The sequence below is a fragment of the Oryctolagus cuniculus genome, chromosome 6 (assembly GCF_964237555.1).
Source record: "Oryctolagus cuniculus chromosome 6, mOryCun1.1, whole genome shotgun sequence".
NCBI lineage: Eukaryota > Metazoa > Chordata > Mammalia > Lagomorpha > Leporidae > Oryctolagus > Oryctolagus cuniculus.
Genome location: NC_091437.1, coordinates 138,503,366 through 138,523,062, shown reverse-complemented (window position 1 = coordinate 138,523,062; position 19,697 = coordinate 138,503,366). Strand labels below are relative to the sequence as shown.

General features: G+C 32.8%; 1 protein-coding gene across 9 annotated transcripts in view; it reads left to right on the top strand.

Annotated features, from left to right (window-relative positions):
• CSMD3 (CUB and Sushi multiple domains 3) overlaps positions 1-19,697 on the top strand; it is a 1,302,111-nt gene that overhangs the window by 457,574 nt on the left and 824,840 nt on the right. For all 9 annotated transcript variants that reach the window (XM_051844773.2, XM_051844775.2, XM_051844772.2 and 6 more), the window contains one exon: positions 14,815-14,927. In XM_051844773.2, coding sequence (XP_051700733.2) covers positions 14,815-14,927 — 113 coding nt within the window. The remainder of the gene's footprint in view (positions 1-14,814; positions 14,928-19,697) is intronic.

Below are 19,697 nucleotides of genomic sequence, written 5' to 3'. Positions count from 1 at the left end.
TGAAAATGAATCTTGATATGAATGGAAGGGGAGAGGGAGTGGGAAAGGGGAGGGTTGTGGGTGGGAGGGACGGTATTGGGGGGGAAGCCATTGTAATCCATAAGTCGTACTTTGGAAATTTATATTCATTAAATAAAAGTTAAAAAAAAAAAACGTTGGTTAAGTTTATAATTGAAATGTTAAATAGTTATATTCATGTTGTGTTTAAATTAGAGGAATTGATGATCTTAATCTAGAAATTATAGGCTAGAATGCAATTAGAATTTAGTGGCATGTATATTAGCTGCCTTTACACATTTCAGGGTCTACATTTAGAAAAAAAAAAAAAAAAAAGCTTTGCTCCCAGTAATCTCAAACTTGGTTTAAAGTAACAAAGATAGTGTTAGACAATGTTGAAATTAATAATGTTATTCAAAACTGTACAGTTATGGAAAAGGCTGTGTTGGGAAAGACTGAGTAGTTTATCCTTTCCTAGATGATTTTAAATAAATTCTAGGGTGTTGTAGATACTTAAACAAAATGTCAGAAGATGATTGATCTAGGTATCCTAAGTGATTTTTTGAACCTTTAATTCAACACAGTGTTATGGAGTGCTAACACTCTGTATATTGTACATTGTTTCTCTCTCCTTAAGTACACAGGGAAGTAATTATGTGATTCTGCCATCAATTTTGTATAAACAAAAAAGCAGTACAAAGTGTTTTTTGGAATCTGGAAGAAACACAAGTTTCACAGTGAAGTGACTTTTAAACTGAACCTTTTAGATAAGTAGCTATTCAGTAAGATAGTTGGGCAGGAATTGCATTTCTGCCATTAAAGAATGCCCAGAGTAAAACCCAGAGGACATCTGGGGAAAAAGTGCATAAATGAGAATGAGTTAAAATAGTAATACAGTTGTGTAACAAAATATTGCCCAATTGGATTAAATATTTAAATGTATAATATATAACCAAAATCTATTGTAGATGGAACACATGAAGATTCATTCACTTTCTTAACAGAAAAATACTTTAAAAAAAAAAAGAAAAAGACTTTGTAGTATGAATGCAGTTAGGAAGCCATAATGAAATAATACAGATATAACTACCTGATCTTTTTTTCAAGATCAGAAGAATCAAAGGGACAACAATGAAGTGGGGGAAAATAAAACTGAATTTTGATATCATTAACACAAAATATTTTATACTAATTGGTAACAGAAACAATATACTTCAAAGTTAGGCAGTGTAAATTTAAATCAAACTGTATCAACATTTTAAAATTGGAACAGAGGGTGAGAAAACATTTCCAAAGCTAGTGGTCCTTGCCTGTGTTTCACAAAAACCTCATTTGCACCAGTAGTCTAATTGACAGTTCTATGTCACTTAGCAAAAGCAAGATAAAGAGTTGAAGGAATAGAGAAATTGGCTGCAGTGTGAGATTAACACATTGACATGTCAAAGGAAGGGTAGATGAAAAGTAGGAGAAGAATTCTAGTGTCTCCTGGCCCATTTTTTATTCTTCCAAGTGCAAACCTGACTGTCACACTGTAGAACATAGAGGAACCCAAGGTAGTCCCCACACATTATATGATTAAAGAAACTATTCTTAAATTTTCCTTCTACTTGTTCCTCTGTGGTGCTTTTGTAGTTGACCTTAGGTGGAAAGAGCCAGTAGCAGAGAGTTCCTTATCTCTTTATTTGCATGCTCTCTTGGTTACTGTATCCAGCAGTGTGACTCAATATGTGTTTATGTTTGTATATATGTATATGTTTGATAGTTCTAATCGTACTTTCCAAGCACTGCAAACTTAACATGCCCAACACTGCACATCCACTGGTATCCTGCCCATCCCCTCCTCTGATAGTCTTTTGTTTCTCAATGAGGACCCTCCATCTTTCCAGCTGCTTAGACCAAAAATCCCCTATCCATGTCCACTATACTATAAAAGAAACTAGCACACGGTTATTTAAATAACATGCACTTGCCCCTGTTCTTGCAGCAAGCCTGCTCTGTCCAACTTTATCAGATGCTAACCAGATTTGATATTTCTCTGCCATAAGGGTTTAAGTGGTTTCTTATTTAGGGAAGAATGTATGTATGATGATACAAAATCTCTGAATGGTCCTACACCACAGGCCTGATTGCTATTCCTGCAATACCATTTCTGATCATTGCCAGTCTCAGTTCCCTTCACTCAGCCACAGATTCCTGTTTAAGGTTCCATTAATATGAATACCATATCTCAGATAAATAACTGTGCAAACCACTAGATTTTACTTGTAGTGCTTATCATTGTTTTGCATGATATATACTTATTAATTTGTATTTATTTTCTTTCTTTCCCACATAGATTGAAAATTCATTAAGTATGGTATCTGTTATCCCAATAGCTATTTCTATTAGTGCTAATTAAGAGGACATTGAGTATAAAAAGATACAGAATAAATTAGCAGAGAGATGCTGGCATATTTTATTTGATGCTTTTCATTTTGGAGTGTGGGCATATGTCTTCTTCCCAAATGAGTGTTTATTACCATTTTTCTGGCCAATTCTGCATCTCCTATTTTTCATTTAAATGCATATGATATTTTATTTTCCATTCTTCCTTCACCTTTCAACCACTCCCTATTTTCACATTCATATGCACCACTAATATGATTTGTTTTACTTCTTATATCCCTATTTTAAAAATACCAAAAAAATATGTGTGGAAGCCAGAGAAATTTTGTCATATAGCATATAAAGTTAAGTATAAAAATATAAATGAGGACCTCATGATAAATAAAAATACTTATGTTCAAACATATAAACACATGATGGTATTCAACTCATACTGATAGAATAAGGGAAAGTGTGTGTGCATGTATAATATTCTTAAATTTGTTTTACTCTGGTAGTTATTTGGTGAACATTACTTACTCAAATTCATGGAGCTATATACCAAGAAATATTCCATGATATTAATTCAGTGAACATTTCTAATTCAAAGGATTTCATAGAACATTATACCATAAAATCAGTTTTAAAATATATTCTATTTTTAAAAATATACCCAGAGAACTGTCAAGGAACAAAATTGTATCTGAGTTGAAATATGATGCAGAAGAAGAGAACCTATTCCCAGTTTGTCATATTAATAGTTATGAGCTTCAAAATTGGATAAGAAGATAGGATGGCATGAAGGAAATGGAAATATCCCGAAAGAAAAAGCAATCATTTCTGATTCTAACCATTATAAATTTTGTCCATTTGGAAATCTATTTATAGAGGGAAGTCCAGAGACAAATGCAGGCTGAAAAGGGGACATTTTCGATTTTATCCCCTCACCAGATCAATTTTCCTGCCAAGATTCCAAGTCAGGATTCCTTTCCTTTCTTTGGGGCAAAACTATACATGTATCTCTGGTGAACACTTCCTCGAACTGCCAGAGAGTAGATGCTCATCTTGTCACAGTAATTTATTTTCACCAAGAATATATAAGGAGGTGGGAAAGTTCATTATGGTACGAATATCTTCATTATCCAGTTCTTTTATTTTCTTCTATATTGTTCTGCACATAATTTCGATTTTTGCTTGCTAAAATTTATTACATGATTTTCCTGTACCTGTTTTGCTCACTGATAATATCCCCAGCTAGAGTGCTTGGCATACAGGAGACATTTGACAGTATTCAATGAATAGATTCTTAGCTTAGGGAAAATACTTCAATGTACCCATTATTTATGTATTGTGATGATGTTTCATATATTTATGAATATTCCTGACTTTATTCTATTACACACATATATATTCTATATGCAACTGCAGTTTTCTTCTTTTGTTACTAGTCTTTCATCTTTGGTATCTCTAAATATAAACAATTAGCATTTTGATACCTGGTCGTTGTCTACCCCTTTAGCTCAATCTGTCTTCAATAGCCATACTCTGCTGTATTCTCAGCAGCCTCCCTTGTTGTATGGCTTCCTTGAGAGCTTAGTTGTAGACAGAATTACTTTGTCCCTATTACAGTCTATAGCACCAATGCTACCTGTATGCAGGTATTCATATATTTTAACATGGTAGAAATCAATTGCCACAGACCTTATAGGTAACACGGAAATATATTACCTTTGAAATCACAGCATTCCATTTTGGTTACTTTCCCTACAAGTCTATATAAATGGTCCCTTTATTACATTATCTTCAAAATCTTCCCAGAAAGTGATTGCCTTCTTTGCTAGAAATTAATATAACATGTTAGGTTAGGTTTGGTTTGGTTTTACTTGTTTCTTTGTCCTAAAGAAATCAATTGTTAGATCCTGGTATGATGTGTTAAATAAAAGTAGCTTGAGATCTTGAAGTTTGAGGGTTTTACAGATGTCCCTGCATAATTAATGTTAGAACTAAGTACTTACAAAAATAGAAAATTATAGTTATTTTCTCAAATAAATCATAATATCAAAGTTTTCAATGTTGTGCAAGGTACTAGAACTTGAAGTAATTAAAAACCAGACTATACTAATAAGATAGCTTGAAAGAAAAATCAATGAAACTAATAAGGAAAAGGAAGAGTTAATAGCATAAAAACATTTTTAATCAGGTGTTCTGTTGAGAGATTCCAGTTTTAATAACATTAATAAATGTAAACAAAAGTAACTATATATAAAATAAAAACCAATACTGAATCTATATTAAGGTAGTTAAGAAACACTATTGATATAGTCTAGAGGTTTTAAACGTTTTGATATATTTTGATATAAGCTTAGTGTTTAAACTGTAGACAATGGATAGGTAAAATAAATGTTTATACACATTAACTTATGTCAATATATATTATAATGCTCCTTTCTCTTAGAAAGGAATGACTGGATAAAAACCATGATGATGTTCTTACTAATAAAATAGCACTATTTTCAGTATCATACATTTCAAAACAGTTCACCATAATAAAGATCTGTATTTCATACCAAATATGTGTTTTTTAAATAAAATGAATATTATTACAATAATATGCAGACAATATTTTTGGTAGATATTTTACATTATTATTACTAATATTAACCTGACAAAAGCACAAGTAGTTCATGTTTATGAGGTGTTTCAGGTTATGCATTTAAATATTTACTTATTAATTTAAAAATATGAGTGAAATAGAGATAGTCTACAGAAATAGTAATATTTGCTTAAGGAACCTATGTTCCCATATTTTTTTGTTTTTTTCTGTTTCTGTGATTTTCAAAAGGGAATGAGAGGCCGGCGCTGCGGCTCACTAGGCTAATCCTCCACCTTGCGGCGCCAGCAAACCGGGTTCTAGTCCCAGTCGGGGCGCCGGATTCTGTCCCGGTTGCCCCTCTTCCAGGCCAGCTCTCTGCTGTGGCCAGGGAGTGCAGTGGAGGATGGCCCAAGTACTTGGGCCCTGCACCCCATGGGAGACCAGGAGAAGCACCTGGCTCCTGCCTTCAGATCAGCGCTGTGCACCGGCCGCAGCGCGCCAGCCGCGGCGGCCATTAGAGGGTGAACCAATGGCAAAAGGAAGACCTTTCTGTCTCTCTCTCTCTCACTATCCACTCTGCCTGTCAAAAAAAAAATAAATAAATAAAAAAAAAAAAGGGAATGAGAAAGAAGAGGTGGAATAGGATTTAGTTACACCTTCCTTAGATTTATCAGGCATATGCTTTCTCAGAACATATTTTCCATAACAATATCTAAAGATCGATGATTTTTTAAAATAATTTAAATATCTATGTTATTGGGATAAACAAATCAGTGATGTTCTTGAGTAGATACTTTGAAGCCAATTATATCTAACAAAATAAATCCAAAGTGATATAATTTTTATTTCTAAGAATAGAAATAAGTTATATTTAGTGATGAAGTTAGAAAAGGTTTGATTCAATTGTCTGATCATAAGTAGTCATGTATTGTGCTTATAATAACAAAAAATGATGGAAAGTTAGCAATTGTATTTTAACTACTTCTTGAGTAAAATCATTTGTTTTATATTCATTGTTTTTGAACTGCAATGTTTCTGAAAATTACCAAATGAGAAAATATAAAATATATGTCCAACATAAATATTAATGTTACCTGACCAGTTCAGTGGAAAAGATAATTTTTTTTGTTTTCAAGTAGATAAAGTAACTGATTAACTAATGTAAAGGTTTTTTTTTTTTCTTTCAAACATTTGCTTTTTAGACCATTCCCCTTCAGAACTATATTATTCAAAAGACCTAAGGAAAAATTCTAATTAGGTTTAGTTATGGCAATGGCAATATATTGGAAATGTAATTATGAGTATATAAGGCAAGCATTCCTTTTCTATGCAAGGGAAAGCAATTTAGATTATTTATAGTTTGAGTGTATATTTACATATATATAACATACCTACTTGAGCTTTAAATCCTCTATTCATAAGGAGTATGATATTTTCTAGAAATTTTAAATAACTTCTTACTCTTCCCCTAAAGAAAATATATTAAATTAATTTTGTTCCAGTTTATGTCTCCAAGTACAAGAAAATATATATTGTATATGTAATATATAATTCATATATATGTATGTGTGTATACTGTTTTATTAATTTTAGGAGGAAAGTCAAAATTTTCATTGAGGTTTAATTTGCATATGGTAAATTTCTCCTTTTGTAGCTATATAATTTCATATAATTTCATATATATTGACAAACATGTATAGTCATGTGGCCAGAATGAAAACCTTGAATATTTATCTCAGCCCAGAAAGTTACTTTATGAACTTTTGTAATTATTTTCACCTTTATACCTCTACATTTTGGCACTTAGTGTTCTGTTTTCTGTCTGAATACTTTAGTTTTGTTCAGAGTATCATAAAGAGAATAACGCAAATATATGTATTTCATGGGTATAATTCTATGAAGGTAACCATATTTACCTATCTCACTCTATCTCTCCTTAACTTACCCTCCTTCCTTCCTTCTTTTCTATTTTTTATCAGATTTTGAAAAAATATTATTTCAGTCCACTCCATAATCACAGGCATAATGCACCACTAATGATAATATTCAACAAATAAAAAGTGTAGAGACCATAGTTTCACGGGAGTATAAACAAGGCAAAAACAACAATCAAATCAAAAGATGTCTATTTCATCCTTATAACATTTTTCGTATTCTATATTAACTACCACATATCAGAGGAAAATACAATATTCTTCCTTTTGTAGGTTGCTTATTTCATTAAGCATAATGGCTTCCAGTACATCCATTTTGTTACAAAATACAGGATTTCATTCTTTTTCATTGCTGAGTAGTATTCCACAGTATATAAATACACATTTTCCTTATCTGGCCATCAATTGATGGATATTTCGGTTGATTCCTTAGCTGTTGTGAGTTAAGCTTCAATAAACATGGGTGTACAAATACTTCCTTCATATGCTGATTTAATTTCATTTGGGTAAATTCCCAGGAGTGAGATGGCTGGGTCATATGTAGGGATATATTCAGGTTGCTGAGAAATCTCCATACTGTCTTCCACAATGGTTACACTAGGTTACATTCCAGCCAACAATGTATTAGGACACCTTTTTCTCCACATCTTCACCAGAATTTATATTTTTTTTTGATTTTTTCATGATAAGCATTCTAACTGGTGTGAAGTGAAACCTAATTGTGGTTTTTATTGCATTTCTGTGATGGCTAGTGAATCTGAGCCCTTTTTCAAGTGTCTGTTGGCCAGTTCATTCTTTGGAAAATTCCCATTCATGTCCTTTGCCCATCTTTACTGGATTTTTCATTTTGTTGTTGAGTTTCTTGAGCACTTTATAGATTCTGGATATTAATCCCTTTTCAGTTGCATAGTTTACAAATATTTCCTCCCATTCTGTCCATCACTTTTTCTTTTGTTGAGTGTTTTCTTTACACTGCAGAAGCTTCCTAGCTTGATGTAATCCCATTTGTCTATTTTTGCTTTTAATGCTTGTAGATGTTTTCCAAAAAGTCTTTTCCTATGCCAATGTCTTGCAGAATTTTCCTGATGTTTTCTTCTAGTCATTTGATGGCAAAAAGTCATCGATTAAGATCATTGACTCATTGTGAGATGACTTTTGTAAAAGGTGTAGGGTAGGGGTCTTTTTTCATACTTCTTGACACATAGATCCCATTTTCTCAACACATTTGTTTCAGAGACTATCCTTTCTCCAGGGTTTGATTTTAGTTCAGTTGTTAAAGATTATTTTACTGTAGCTGAGTGTATTAGTTTCTGAAATTCCTATTCTGTTCCATTTGTCTATTTTAGTGCCAGTGCCAGGTTGTTTTGCTTATAACTGCCCTGTAATATGTCTTCAAATCTGATGCTGTCATGCCTCCAGCTTTGTTTCTGTTGTTTAGGATGGCTTTAGTTTCCATATGAATTTTAGCAGTGCTTTTTTCTAGATGTGAGAAGATTATCCTTAGTTTTTTATTTGGGATCATATTGAATCTGGAAATTATTTTGAATATTGTGTTCATTTTAATCATATTTATTTTTCCAATTCATGAGCATGGAAGATTTTTCTAAGTTTTTGTGTCTTCCATTTCTTTCTTTAATGTTTTATAATTTATAATTTTAATTGTAGAGATCTTTCACATTCATGGCTAAATTTATTCCAAGGTATTTTTGTAGCTATTGTTAGTGGTATTGCTGCCTTTTTTTTTTTTTTTTGCCAGGCAGAGTGGATAGTGAGGAGAGAGAGAGACAGAGAGAAAGGTCTTCCTTTTGCCGTTGGTTCACCCTCCAATGGCTGCCACGGCTGGCGCGCTGCGGCCGGTGCACAGCACTGATCTGAAGGCAGGAGCCAGGTGCTTCTCCTGGTCTCCCATGGGGTGCAGGGCCCAAGCACTTGGGCCATCCTCCACTGCCTTCCCGGGCCACAGTAGAGAGCTGGCCTGGAAGAGGGGCAACCGGGACAGAATCCGGCGCCCCGACTGGGACTAGAACCTGGTGTGCTGGTGCCGCTAGGTGGAGGATTAGCCTATTGAGCTGCAGCGCCAGCCAGTGGTATTGCTCTTACAAGTTCCTTGTCAGCCATGAGATTGTGCACACAAATTGTATTTATTTTTTGTGTGTTGGTTTATGCCTGCAATTTTACCAACCTCTCTTATGAGATCCAATAGCCTCTTTTTGGAGTCTTTTGATTCCCTTACATGTGGGATCACGCCATCTGCCAACAGGGATAATTTGACTTCCTCCTTTCCAATTTGTATGCCTTCAATTTATTTTTTTTTCCTAATGACTTTGACTAAAACTTCCAGGAATAAATTGGATAGAAATGATAAAAGTAGACATCTGTCTGGTTTTGGATCTTGGTAGAAATGCTTCCAACTTTTCCCTTTTTAATATGATGCTGGCTGTCAGTTTGTTAAATATTGCCTTGATTGTGTTGAGGAATGTTCCTTCTGCATTATATTATCGCCATCAATGTATAAAAGTTCCAGTTGATCTTCCTCGTTACCATTCTTGGGATCTTAGTTTTAAAAACTAGCTATTTAACAATTGGTATAGTTATCAGATGGTATTCTAATTAGCTATTACTGCAGTTATATAGTGCTATCTCACTTATTTTGCCTTTCTTTAAGAACTAATGATTTTGAGCATCTTTTCAAGTATTCCTTTGTCTTTTCTATTTCTTTGTCAAAGAAGTATTCAAAATATTCTTATTTTTTAATCATATATTTTCATTTTATTGAGTTGTAAAATTTTTTTTCTAAATTTCAGATACAAATCTTATTTATATAAAATATATGCGTGGAAAACTTTTCTCTCAGTCATTGGCTTATCATTTCATTTTATTCATGATCTATTTGAATAAACAGTTCTTTATTATACTGACAAGAAATTTTTATTCAAAATTAAATAGCAATTATTCTTTATTTATTTTTATTAATTTTATAGGCAAAGGTACACACACAGAGAGAAAGAGAGACTGATCCTATTTATTTGTTCTTTCCCCAAAATGTCCACCACAGTGGGAATTGGGCCAGGCTGAAGTCAGGGGCAAGGAACTCAATCCAAGTTTCACAAGTGGGTATCAAGGACCCAAGTGGTTGAACTCCTTACTACCTTCCTGGGTGTTTATTAGCAGGAAGCTGTACTCAAACCCAGGCCTTCTGATAAGGGATGTGGGTGTTCCAAGTTCTTAACTCCCCTTAACCTCTGTCCTAAACACTACTACCTCTTCTTCCCCAGCATATTTCTTTAAAACTAGTTTTGAGATTTTTAAAAATAGACTCTAGATATAAACCCATATTAGACATGTGGTATACACATGTTGCTTTCCATTATGTAGGTTATCTTTAAATCGTCTAATTTGGAGTCTTCTGCATAGGATGTATTAATTTTTTATAGAAAGCTTTTTATTAATAAATATAATTTTCATAAGTACAACTACTTTTGGATTATAGTGGTTCTTCCCCACATATATGTCCTCCAATCTCCAAACCATCCCACCTCCTACTCCCTCTCTTGTCCCATTCTTCATTAAGATTCATTTTTTCATTTTTAATTATCTTTATATACAGAAAATCAACTCTATACTAAGTAAAGATTTCAACAGTTTGCACCCACACAGACACACAAAGTATAAAGTACTGTTTGAAGAGTAGTTATACCGTTAATTCTCATAGTATAACACATTAAGGACATGGAGAACAAGTACACAGTGACTCCTGTTGTTGATTTAACAATTGAAACACTTATTTATGGCATCAGTGATCTTGGCTCTTGTCATATGCTGCAAAGGCTAAGGAAGCCTCTTGAGTCCACAAACTCTGGCATTATTTAGACAAGACCATAATCAAAATGGAAGTTCTCTCCTCCCTTCAGAGAAAGGTATCTCCTTCTTTGATGGCCCCTTCTTTCCACTGGGATCTCACTCACAGAGATCTTTCATGTAGGTGATTTTTTGCCACAGTGTCTTGGCTTTCCATGCCTGAAATGCTCTCATGGGCTTTTTAGCCAGATCTGAATGCTTTAACAGCTGATTCTGAGGCCAGAATGCTGTGTAGGGCATTTGTCATTCTGTGAGTCTGTGCTGTATCCTGCTTCCCATGTTGGATTGTTATCTCCTTTTAAATTCTATCAATTATTATTAGCAGACACTTGGTCTAATTTTAATGAGGTTCAATTTATCAATTTTTCCATTTTTGAACAATGTTATTGGATGGAATATTAAACACAGAAATACACTAACTAACTCTGGGAAAAAAAAAAAAAAACCTAAATGAAAGATCTCTGTGAGTGAGATCCCAGTGGAAAGAACAGGTCATCAAAGAAGGAGGTACCTTTCTCTGAAGGGAGGAAAGAACTTCCACTTTGACCATGGCCTTGTCTAAATATGATCAGAGTCGGTGAACTCAGGGGGCTTCCATAGCCTTGGCAGCTCATGACAAGAGCCTAGGGTGATTACTGAGGCCATAAACAAGAGTGTCAATTTGTTAAGTCAACTACAGGAGTCACTGTGCACTTACTCCTCATGTAGGATCTGTGTCCTTAGTGTGCTGTACATTGAGATTTAATGCTATAACTAGTACGCAAACAGTATTTTTCACTTTATGTTTCTGTGTGGGAGCAAACTGTTGAAATCTTTACTTAATGTATGCTAAACTGATCTTCTGTATATAAAGAGACTTGAAAATGAATCTTGATGTGAATGGAAGGGGAGAAGGAGTATGAAAGGGGAGGGGTGCGGGTGGGAGGGAAGTTATGGGGGGGAAGCCATTGTAATCCATAAGCTGTACTTTGGAAATTTATATTCATTAAATAAAAGTTAAAAAAAAAAAAAAAGAAATACACTAACACCACTAACACACATATACCTAGTTGGTTCTTGACAACAGTGCCAAAGCAGTTTAAGGGAGTAACAATTGGACATCTTCAAAACTGTGTAATTTTTACATCTGTCTTCCCTGTGAATGATTAAGTAAGTAAAAGCAAAGAAACAGTATTTATTTTAACATTGAAAAGAAATACACAAAAAGGCCCTGAAATTTTTATGTAACGTTTTTTCTTGTTTTGTAAGACATTGGTTTTGTCGTGTTTACGAGTGTATTTCTGACTCCTAGCAATGGTGTTGTCATATAGAAAATGTTCAGTAAATAACTGGAATAAAGACACATTAATATCATTATTATTTTTGAAAAAGGTTTACTTATTTATTTGAAAGGCAAAGTTATGGGGAGAAATAGCAAGAGATCTCCCATCTGCTGGTTCACTCCTGAAGTGGCCATATCTATTGTAGATGGACCAGGTCTCCCACAATGCAAGTCCCTTAATCGCTTCATTATTAGGAGGTGATTCTCACTGATACTATACTATAGTGAAGTTGATCCCAATGATTTGACATAGAGATAGCTCTAAGTTATTTAATCAAGAATTATTAAGTTTAATGTAATATTTCTAGATGGTATGTTTTCTTAGTCACATAATTCTCCTGGTAATATGTGAAATATGGGACAGATATAGGTAGATTCATTTAGTAGATTGCTCCATAAACCATAAACCAAGCCATGTTGTATTGTTGTATTTAAGTAATGAATAATACTAGGTGATGACAATCTGCAAAGCCCATGTGGCTCCCTTATAACCAATTATTGTGTATTTCTTTGCTACAGTACAAGTGCTTTCTTTTTAGTGTCTTAGCTTATTTAATGTTCTGTTTTGTATGCTGAGGTATCAAGTCTGTCAGGAGTATCCTTTCAGTGTAAGCCATGTTAAACGGTCATTGTTTGCTTCATCTCATGAATATTCTGCCTCTTGCTTCTGCAACTCTACTTTCTTGAGCCACTGCCCTAGATTCCTAAAGTTGAATTCACTGTTACTTTGCCTTTACTATTACAAAGTGGTGAAGTTATCTTTGATATCCCTGGAAAAGATAGGAAGTCTATCCTTTGTATTGTCTATTTCATCTTCCTTCTACCTTCAGTTTTCTGATACTCTTTGTGGAGTTATTTTTTCATTTTTTGAGTCTTCTAAAGGGCCTATTTCCAAATTCTGTTTGTATCACAATTATTCATATACTATAGTCTCACTACATTTAGAAATATATATAGTCTGTCAAAATAATTCAGAATTCACTAGCTGATATTTATGTTCATTGAATCAGAGAATTGAACAGAAACAAATTGTAAATCAGAATCTGGCATAAATTAGGCTATTCTTTTGAAAATGTAATTGAACAAAATCCAGTTTTTTTTCACTGAATTATTTAAACAAGAATAACAAACAATAGTAAACATAAACTGGATATTTTCTGAAAATAATTTAATATGTATTATGTATAATTATAATTTAATATATATCATAATGAAATAAAATTAATGAATCTTAAACTTATGCAAATGTATCACATATCTTTATTTACTAAATTCAGGTAGGAAAAAAAGTAGCTGGACCAAGCAATAGTCACTACTATAAAACAAAAAATACAACATTAATAGGGAAAATTAAAGTGCATTTGCAACAAGTATATAAGTAAACATATGGTATGGAGCTCAACTTGTTCATGTTGGTATCCAGTATTCTGTACATCAGCAGCCACACTGATATCATAAAGATGAAGTTACATTTCAGAAGGAAGTGATCATCCACTTAAAGTGGAAATTAACTCCCAATCACTTCTGGAATGGTGGACTTTCTGAGGTAATGGGGATGAGTGTTGGGTGGAGAATCCATGCATCACTGTGCATACACATCACCATAGACTATATATATTGAGACAGATTTTCTCTGTTCCCCCTAATGGTGCAGTACCATAACTGAAAAGCATGGAGAATAAAGTTAAAGCAATTCCCTACCCTCACACAAACACAAGCACACAATAATGAATAAGCTGTTTATTTTGTCTTCTGAAGAAGAAAAGAAGGAACAATGAACAATGGTAAATATGACATGCACTGGTTACTAAGACAACTTAGTCTAAATTTCCTTCATTATGTGATATTCTTGCTTTGGAGACTTTTATCTTGACTTTATAACAAACACCCAGCATTTAAATGGTTAGCTACATGGAGGAAGTATGTGATGGAAGTATTTTTTTTATTGATTAAAAGCAAAAAAAAATATTTTATTTGAAATTTTCAAGAGGAGTTACTTCATTTATTAATCAGGACCAATTTGTAGGTGTTTGTTCCAATATTTTGCTTTAAGTGATTTGCTTGCAGTAGATTATGGAGTGGTATCTTTGTGACTAAATATGTTGAGACTAAGTACATACATGTTTTTGCCTGTCTTTTGCATCAGGCTGCTAACGCTTTTATATAGGTATATTTTTTTATTGTGAAATTATTATTATTATTATTATTATTTTATTATGAAATTATAAATTAGTGAATAAGGCATGAAGAGAAATTATAAAATTTGCCATCATGTATGAAATATTGAAAATATATTGAATGGGTAGCAGGGAGAAGAAAATAACTATAATCTCTAGTTGGAAAAAAGGATATCAATTTCTTTGAAACTTTTCTATTTCGTAACATTTATATCAGTAAATACATGGGGAACAAAATGACCGGCATCATCAGCTCAGTATGCGTTGTATTTATTAAAATCATGTCATAAATAGCATTAATCAATAAAATTGAGTAGATAAAAATCAGATCCAATTGTTATTTCTCAGATGATTTTATTAATACATGCAACCCAATTGAAATATCATATATTTTGAATCACACTATTATATGATTGAATTTTCAATACTAAAAGTAACTATTTCATTTGTACTTAAAAGTTGAGAATGCAAAGTCATGAATAATGTATACTTGTTTGGTCACAGTTCAGTGAAAATGCTTACTGCTGAAAAGCTTTTTAAATTATTTTGTTTTTGTCTTTTATAATTCAGGTTATCTGGAATGAATATACCACCACCAATTATCAGCAACAAAAACTGGCTCAGACTGCATTTTGTTACAGACAGCAATCACCGATATCGTGGATTTAGCGCTCCATATCAAGGTATATTTAATGAATACCTCTGCCTCTTTTGATATGCAAAGTGATTTAGGCATTCACAATTGCATTTTGTGATAGAAGAAAAATACCTTTAGGATTCATAAATCATAATTTGAGTAGGAAAACATGGTCATTCTCTTACTGAAGCAATAATGTGATCATATCTAAATTACCAGTGTTGAAGTTAGTTGATTTTTGTAACATAACATGCAGAATAAAGATTAGCACTTCTAAAAGGTAATATGTAACAGATATAATATTTCGCTTTAATATAGTGCTTCAGCAGGTGAACATGCTATCTAAACTTAAACCACAAAGCACTACAGAAAGTATGCCACTGCAAACAGTTTCTTCATCAGTTGAAGTCCATTTTCATATACAGTTTGTTTGTTACTGCTAATTTTTTTTTTTTTTTTTTGAACAGGCAGAGTGGATAGTGAGAGAGAGAGACAGAGAAAGATCTTCCTTTGCCGTTGGTTCACCCTCCAATGGCTGCCGCGGCCTGCACGCTGTGGCCGGCGCACTGCGCTGATCTGATGGCAGGAGCCAGGTACTTATCCTGGTCTCCCATGGGGTGCAGGGCCCAAGGACTTGGCCCATCCTCCACTGCACTCCCTGGCCACAGCAGAGAGCTGGCCTGGAAGAGGGGCAACCGGGACAGAATCCGGCGTCCCGACCAGGACTAGAACCCGGTGTGCCGGTGCCGCAAGGTGGAGGATTAGCCTAGTGAGCCGCGGCGCTGGCCGTTACTGCTAATTTAATTTACATTCTGAGAATTATTATCTACCAATTTTATTAACAGGCATAATTTTGACTAAGTAGAATATAATATTTGATGCATTAATTTGAAAAGTCTTTGAAATTGGATTATTATGAATATGGAATTCAAGTGAAAATGTAGCTTCTATAATATTTAGTAATATTATGCAGGTTTAGTATCCTTTATTATCAGACTGTACATGTAAATTATTCATTTCATTCTTTGTAGTATATTGGTAATCTTGAGGGAATAGAAAGCATTGCCATAGTAACATTTTTCCATTTCTCTGTTGTTGTTTTTTAATGTTTACCTTCTAATTAGTTGTCTGTCTTAAGTGCTTTGCAAATTGAATATGGTGACTTTAGATAGCCTATACTTAGTACTTAAAGTGACTTTAGACCTTATATTTTTCGGCAATCAACCTATATTTTAGGATCAATATCCTCCCTGCAGATATTCTGTTGGAAAGATTTCTCTTGGAAACAGTAATGGATTAATGTGATTTCAAATTTCACTTTCAAAATATCACATTGGCTATCATTGAAATCAAAGTTCTGAGGGTGGCAGATTAAAATAAAGATAGTGGACAAAATCCATGTTAGAGTGCCAGGAGTAGTTTTTATATAATTATTTGGAATATAAAAATGAAGGCAAATAAGATATCAAAGCTATGCGATTTAAAATAGTACCTATCATGAAACACTACATTTAAAATTTTAAAAAAATGAAAGTAACTCTCCAGGCTTGGAATTTGAATAACATATATTTAAGCCAGTATTTCCTTTTAAATTATTTATATTTTATTTACAATATTTAAAAAATATTTCATCCATTTTCCTTCCCATGTTAATTTTTGGAATTTCTTCATACTTTAGAAATAATAGCACCATTTTTATTATATAATTATTGCGAGGCTTCTTGATCTCAAGGTTGACCCCTTTCCTTGTGGAGCTTTTCAACCACATTTTATGGCTCTTGATTCCACTCAGCAATGCCAGCAGATGGCATGGAAGAAATTCAAAAGACAATTCTTTTTGTATCATATGGGAAACCATGGAATCTCTCAGTTGAGTGCCTTCTATACTTATTCTGAGTAGAAAATAAAGTAACATTTATTTTATATTTAAGTAGAAAGACTGGAGAAAATAGATCTACCTCTAAAATTAAATGGTATTTCCTTTGCTTTATGCAGTATGATCTCATGTAACTAATATTTTCAGATAGTTATTTTGCAATATAAAAAGCAGCACAAAATGACCAGTAGATTTCTTTATTTAATTAGTATTTTCAATATTCTATTGTTGGACTTAAATTGACCTTTATAGTTATTTCAAGATTCAGTTTGATTTTCTAGTAATGCTTATCTGGATTCAGCATTGAAAAATAGCCTTGCAATGTATTCACTATAATAAAACAGAAAGGAATTTTTATATGGCACAATTTATTTCTATTTTAAGCAGGAAAAGGAGCTCAATAGATGACAATTTTTGGTGTGATCTGTATATACACAACACAGTGAAAATAAAGTGGCCTTAGAAATTTGAACTATGATTTTGTAATAAGAGCAGGAAAAAGTTTATTTTATAACATATGTCATTGCATTTTATGCTTTTAAAACTTTGCTGATTCAGGCTTAGTTCTTTAAATTGCATTTTTTTCCAAATAACATTTTGCCTAGACAGCATAAATTCAGTTGAAGTAATTCTTGAAATTTTAATTAAATGAAGAAATTTGGATTTTAATGAACCTTTAGTAAGTTAACTTAAATGGCTTCAAAAATCATAATTCTGATATGCAGAAATCCATGCCTCAGCACAAAATAATAATCATGTTTTTACGTTGTTGCATGCTACTATTTCATTTCATTGGTATCTAAATTAAAATGAATTCAAAATGTGAAATTTTTTGGAATATATTATGCAAAAGTCAAACCATCTCTCTATGCATCTATTTCTTAATCTATTTCTTAATAACTCAAATGCATACTGAGTACTCAGTAATAATTATCGACTTATCTATAATTTTGAATTAATTTAATGTTTTAATGGAGCTCTAGGTTTCCAAAGACTGATTATTTTCCTCATAACATTTGTACTTAATATGTGCCCTTTATTAAGTACTATGAAAATTAAATGCAAATTATTAAAATTTCATTGGGTGCCATAGGTTATTTTTGATAATTTGTTCCATAATTGGTAGACTAGGCACATACCAATATGCTTTCCTAAATAGTGTCACACTTAAGTTGTCTTATAGATTAATTTTCTTAATGGTTTTGATATTATACTTTTAAATAAGGTTAAGTATAGGCTGAGGATGGGGTACCAACAAATATAGTTCTGTTTCAACTCATAGGAACTAAGAAAAGTTGTGACTTATATAAAATGGCTTTGATAAATAAAATGCTTTCCACTTTTGAGACCACATGTTGAATACGCCCAATCCTGTCTAAAATATATAAAAGCATTTTTCCCTTGAGTTTGTTTCACTACAAATGTCTTACTTCATAAAACTTTTTTATCTCTTCTCATTTAAAAAGGTTCTTCTTCAATTTCTAACCCCCCTCAACAAAGAAAACTAATTACTACTCCCATAAATAGTAATTTAAAAAAAATAACATGTTTGGAAATCTTATTTATTGAAGTCTCCATATGAAATGTTAGGATCTTTCATATATGCATAAAATTCATTTGCTCTACATTTCTATTAATACATAATAATTTTTTCTTATTTTCTAAAATGGAAAATTTTCAGATGATCCTCAATTTTACATTGTAGAAATTTTTAGCTCCAGAATGTATTTTAAATTATTTTTATGTATAGAGCTCATTTACTCACATATGAAATATTCCATTTTAAATTTTTTCAAAATTCCATACTATTTAAATGGATGATCAGGATTCTGCAGCTGCAGGCATTCATATAATTTTGAAACGTCAGCTTAGGTATTACGCCATTTAAACAATTCTAAATATCTAATATGAATATTTCTGTATTTTGTTTCAAATCTGCCAAATCCCTATCAATTATATCACAGTCTGATTTTTCCTCTTTTCTTCAGTAGTTTTGTTGAATGTGATTCTTATTTGGGTAAATATGTTATACACAATTATTTTAGTTTATCAAAAATATACTAATAGTAAAACACAGTGTTTTAAATTTAAGAAAGATGCTATTTCACAGATATTCTCAAATAAATCATCATCATCTGTGGATTATTTTGTCATAGTTTTTGTAAGAAGAAATATACATATATATATATATATATATATAGTAAAAATTTAGTTATTTTATTTGACAGGCAGAGTTACAGAGAGAGGGAGAGACACAGAGAATCTTCCATCTGATGGTTCACTTCCCAAATGGCTACAATGGCCGGGGCTGGGCCAGATGGAACCAAGGGCTGGGAGCTTCTTTTGGATATCCCTCATTGGTGCAGGGCCCAAGGAACTGGGCCATCTTCTGTTGCTTTCCCAGGCACATTAACAGGGAGCTAGATCAGAAGTGGAGTGGCCAGAACTTGAACTCGCACCCATACTGGTGCCATTGCTGCAGGCGACAGCTTAACCTACTACACTAGAGCACCAGCTCTAAGAAGAAATATTTTTAATGGCTGGATATTTCAAAGCATATTGAAATGAACCTCCACAAATCTCAGTTACACAAAGGCAGACACTTTGCATTTTAGATGCCCATTTTTTAGCAAAAAACAAATGTTAGGAATGAGTTTTTTATATTTGAGACTTTCTGATATAAATGTACGTAATTACTAAAGAAAGATAAATACATTTTTGTGGATGCAGGATAGCATATTGGGGAAAATTACGACTTGAGGTTAGAAGTTGAAGTTAGAAGGTTGAATCATAAAGTTACTAATTTCTGTTTGAGTTCAATGAGCCTTGATTTCTCTATTAATAGAGTCACAATATCTAGATACATTACTGTTGTAATCCCAGAAGAATTAAGAATTCTTATAGAAAAATTCAGACATGCTGTAAATAAAGATGCTTCAG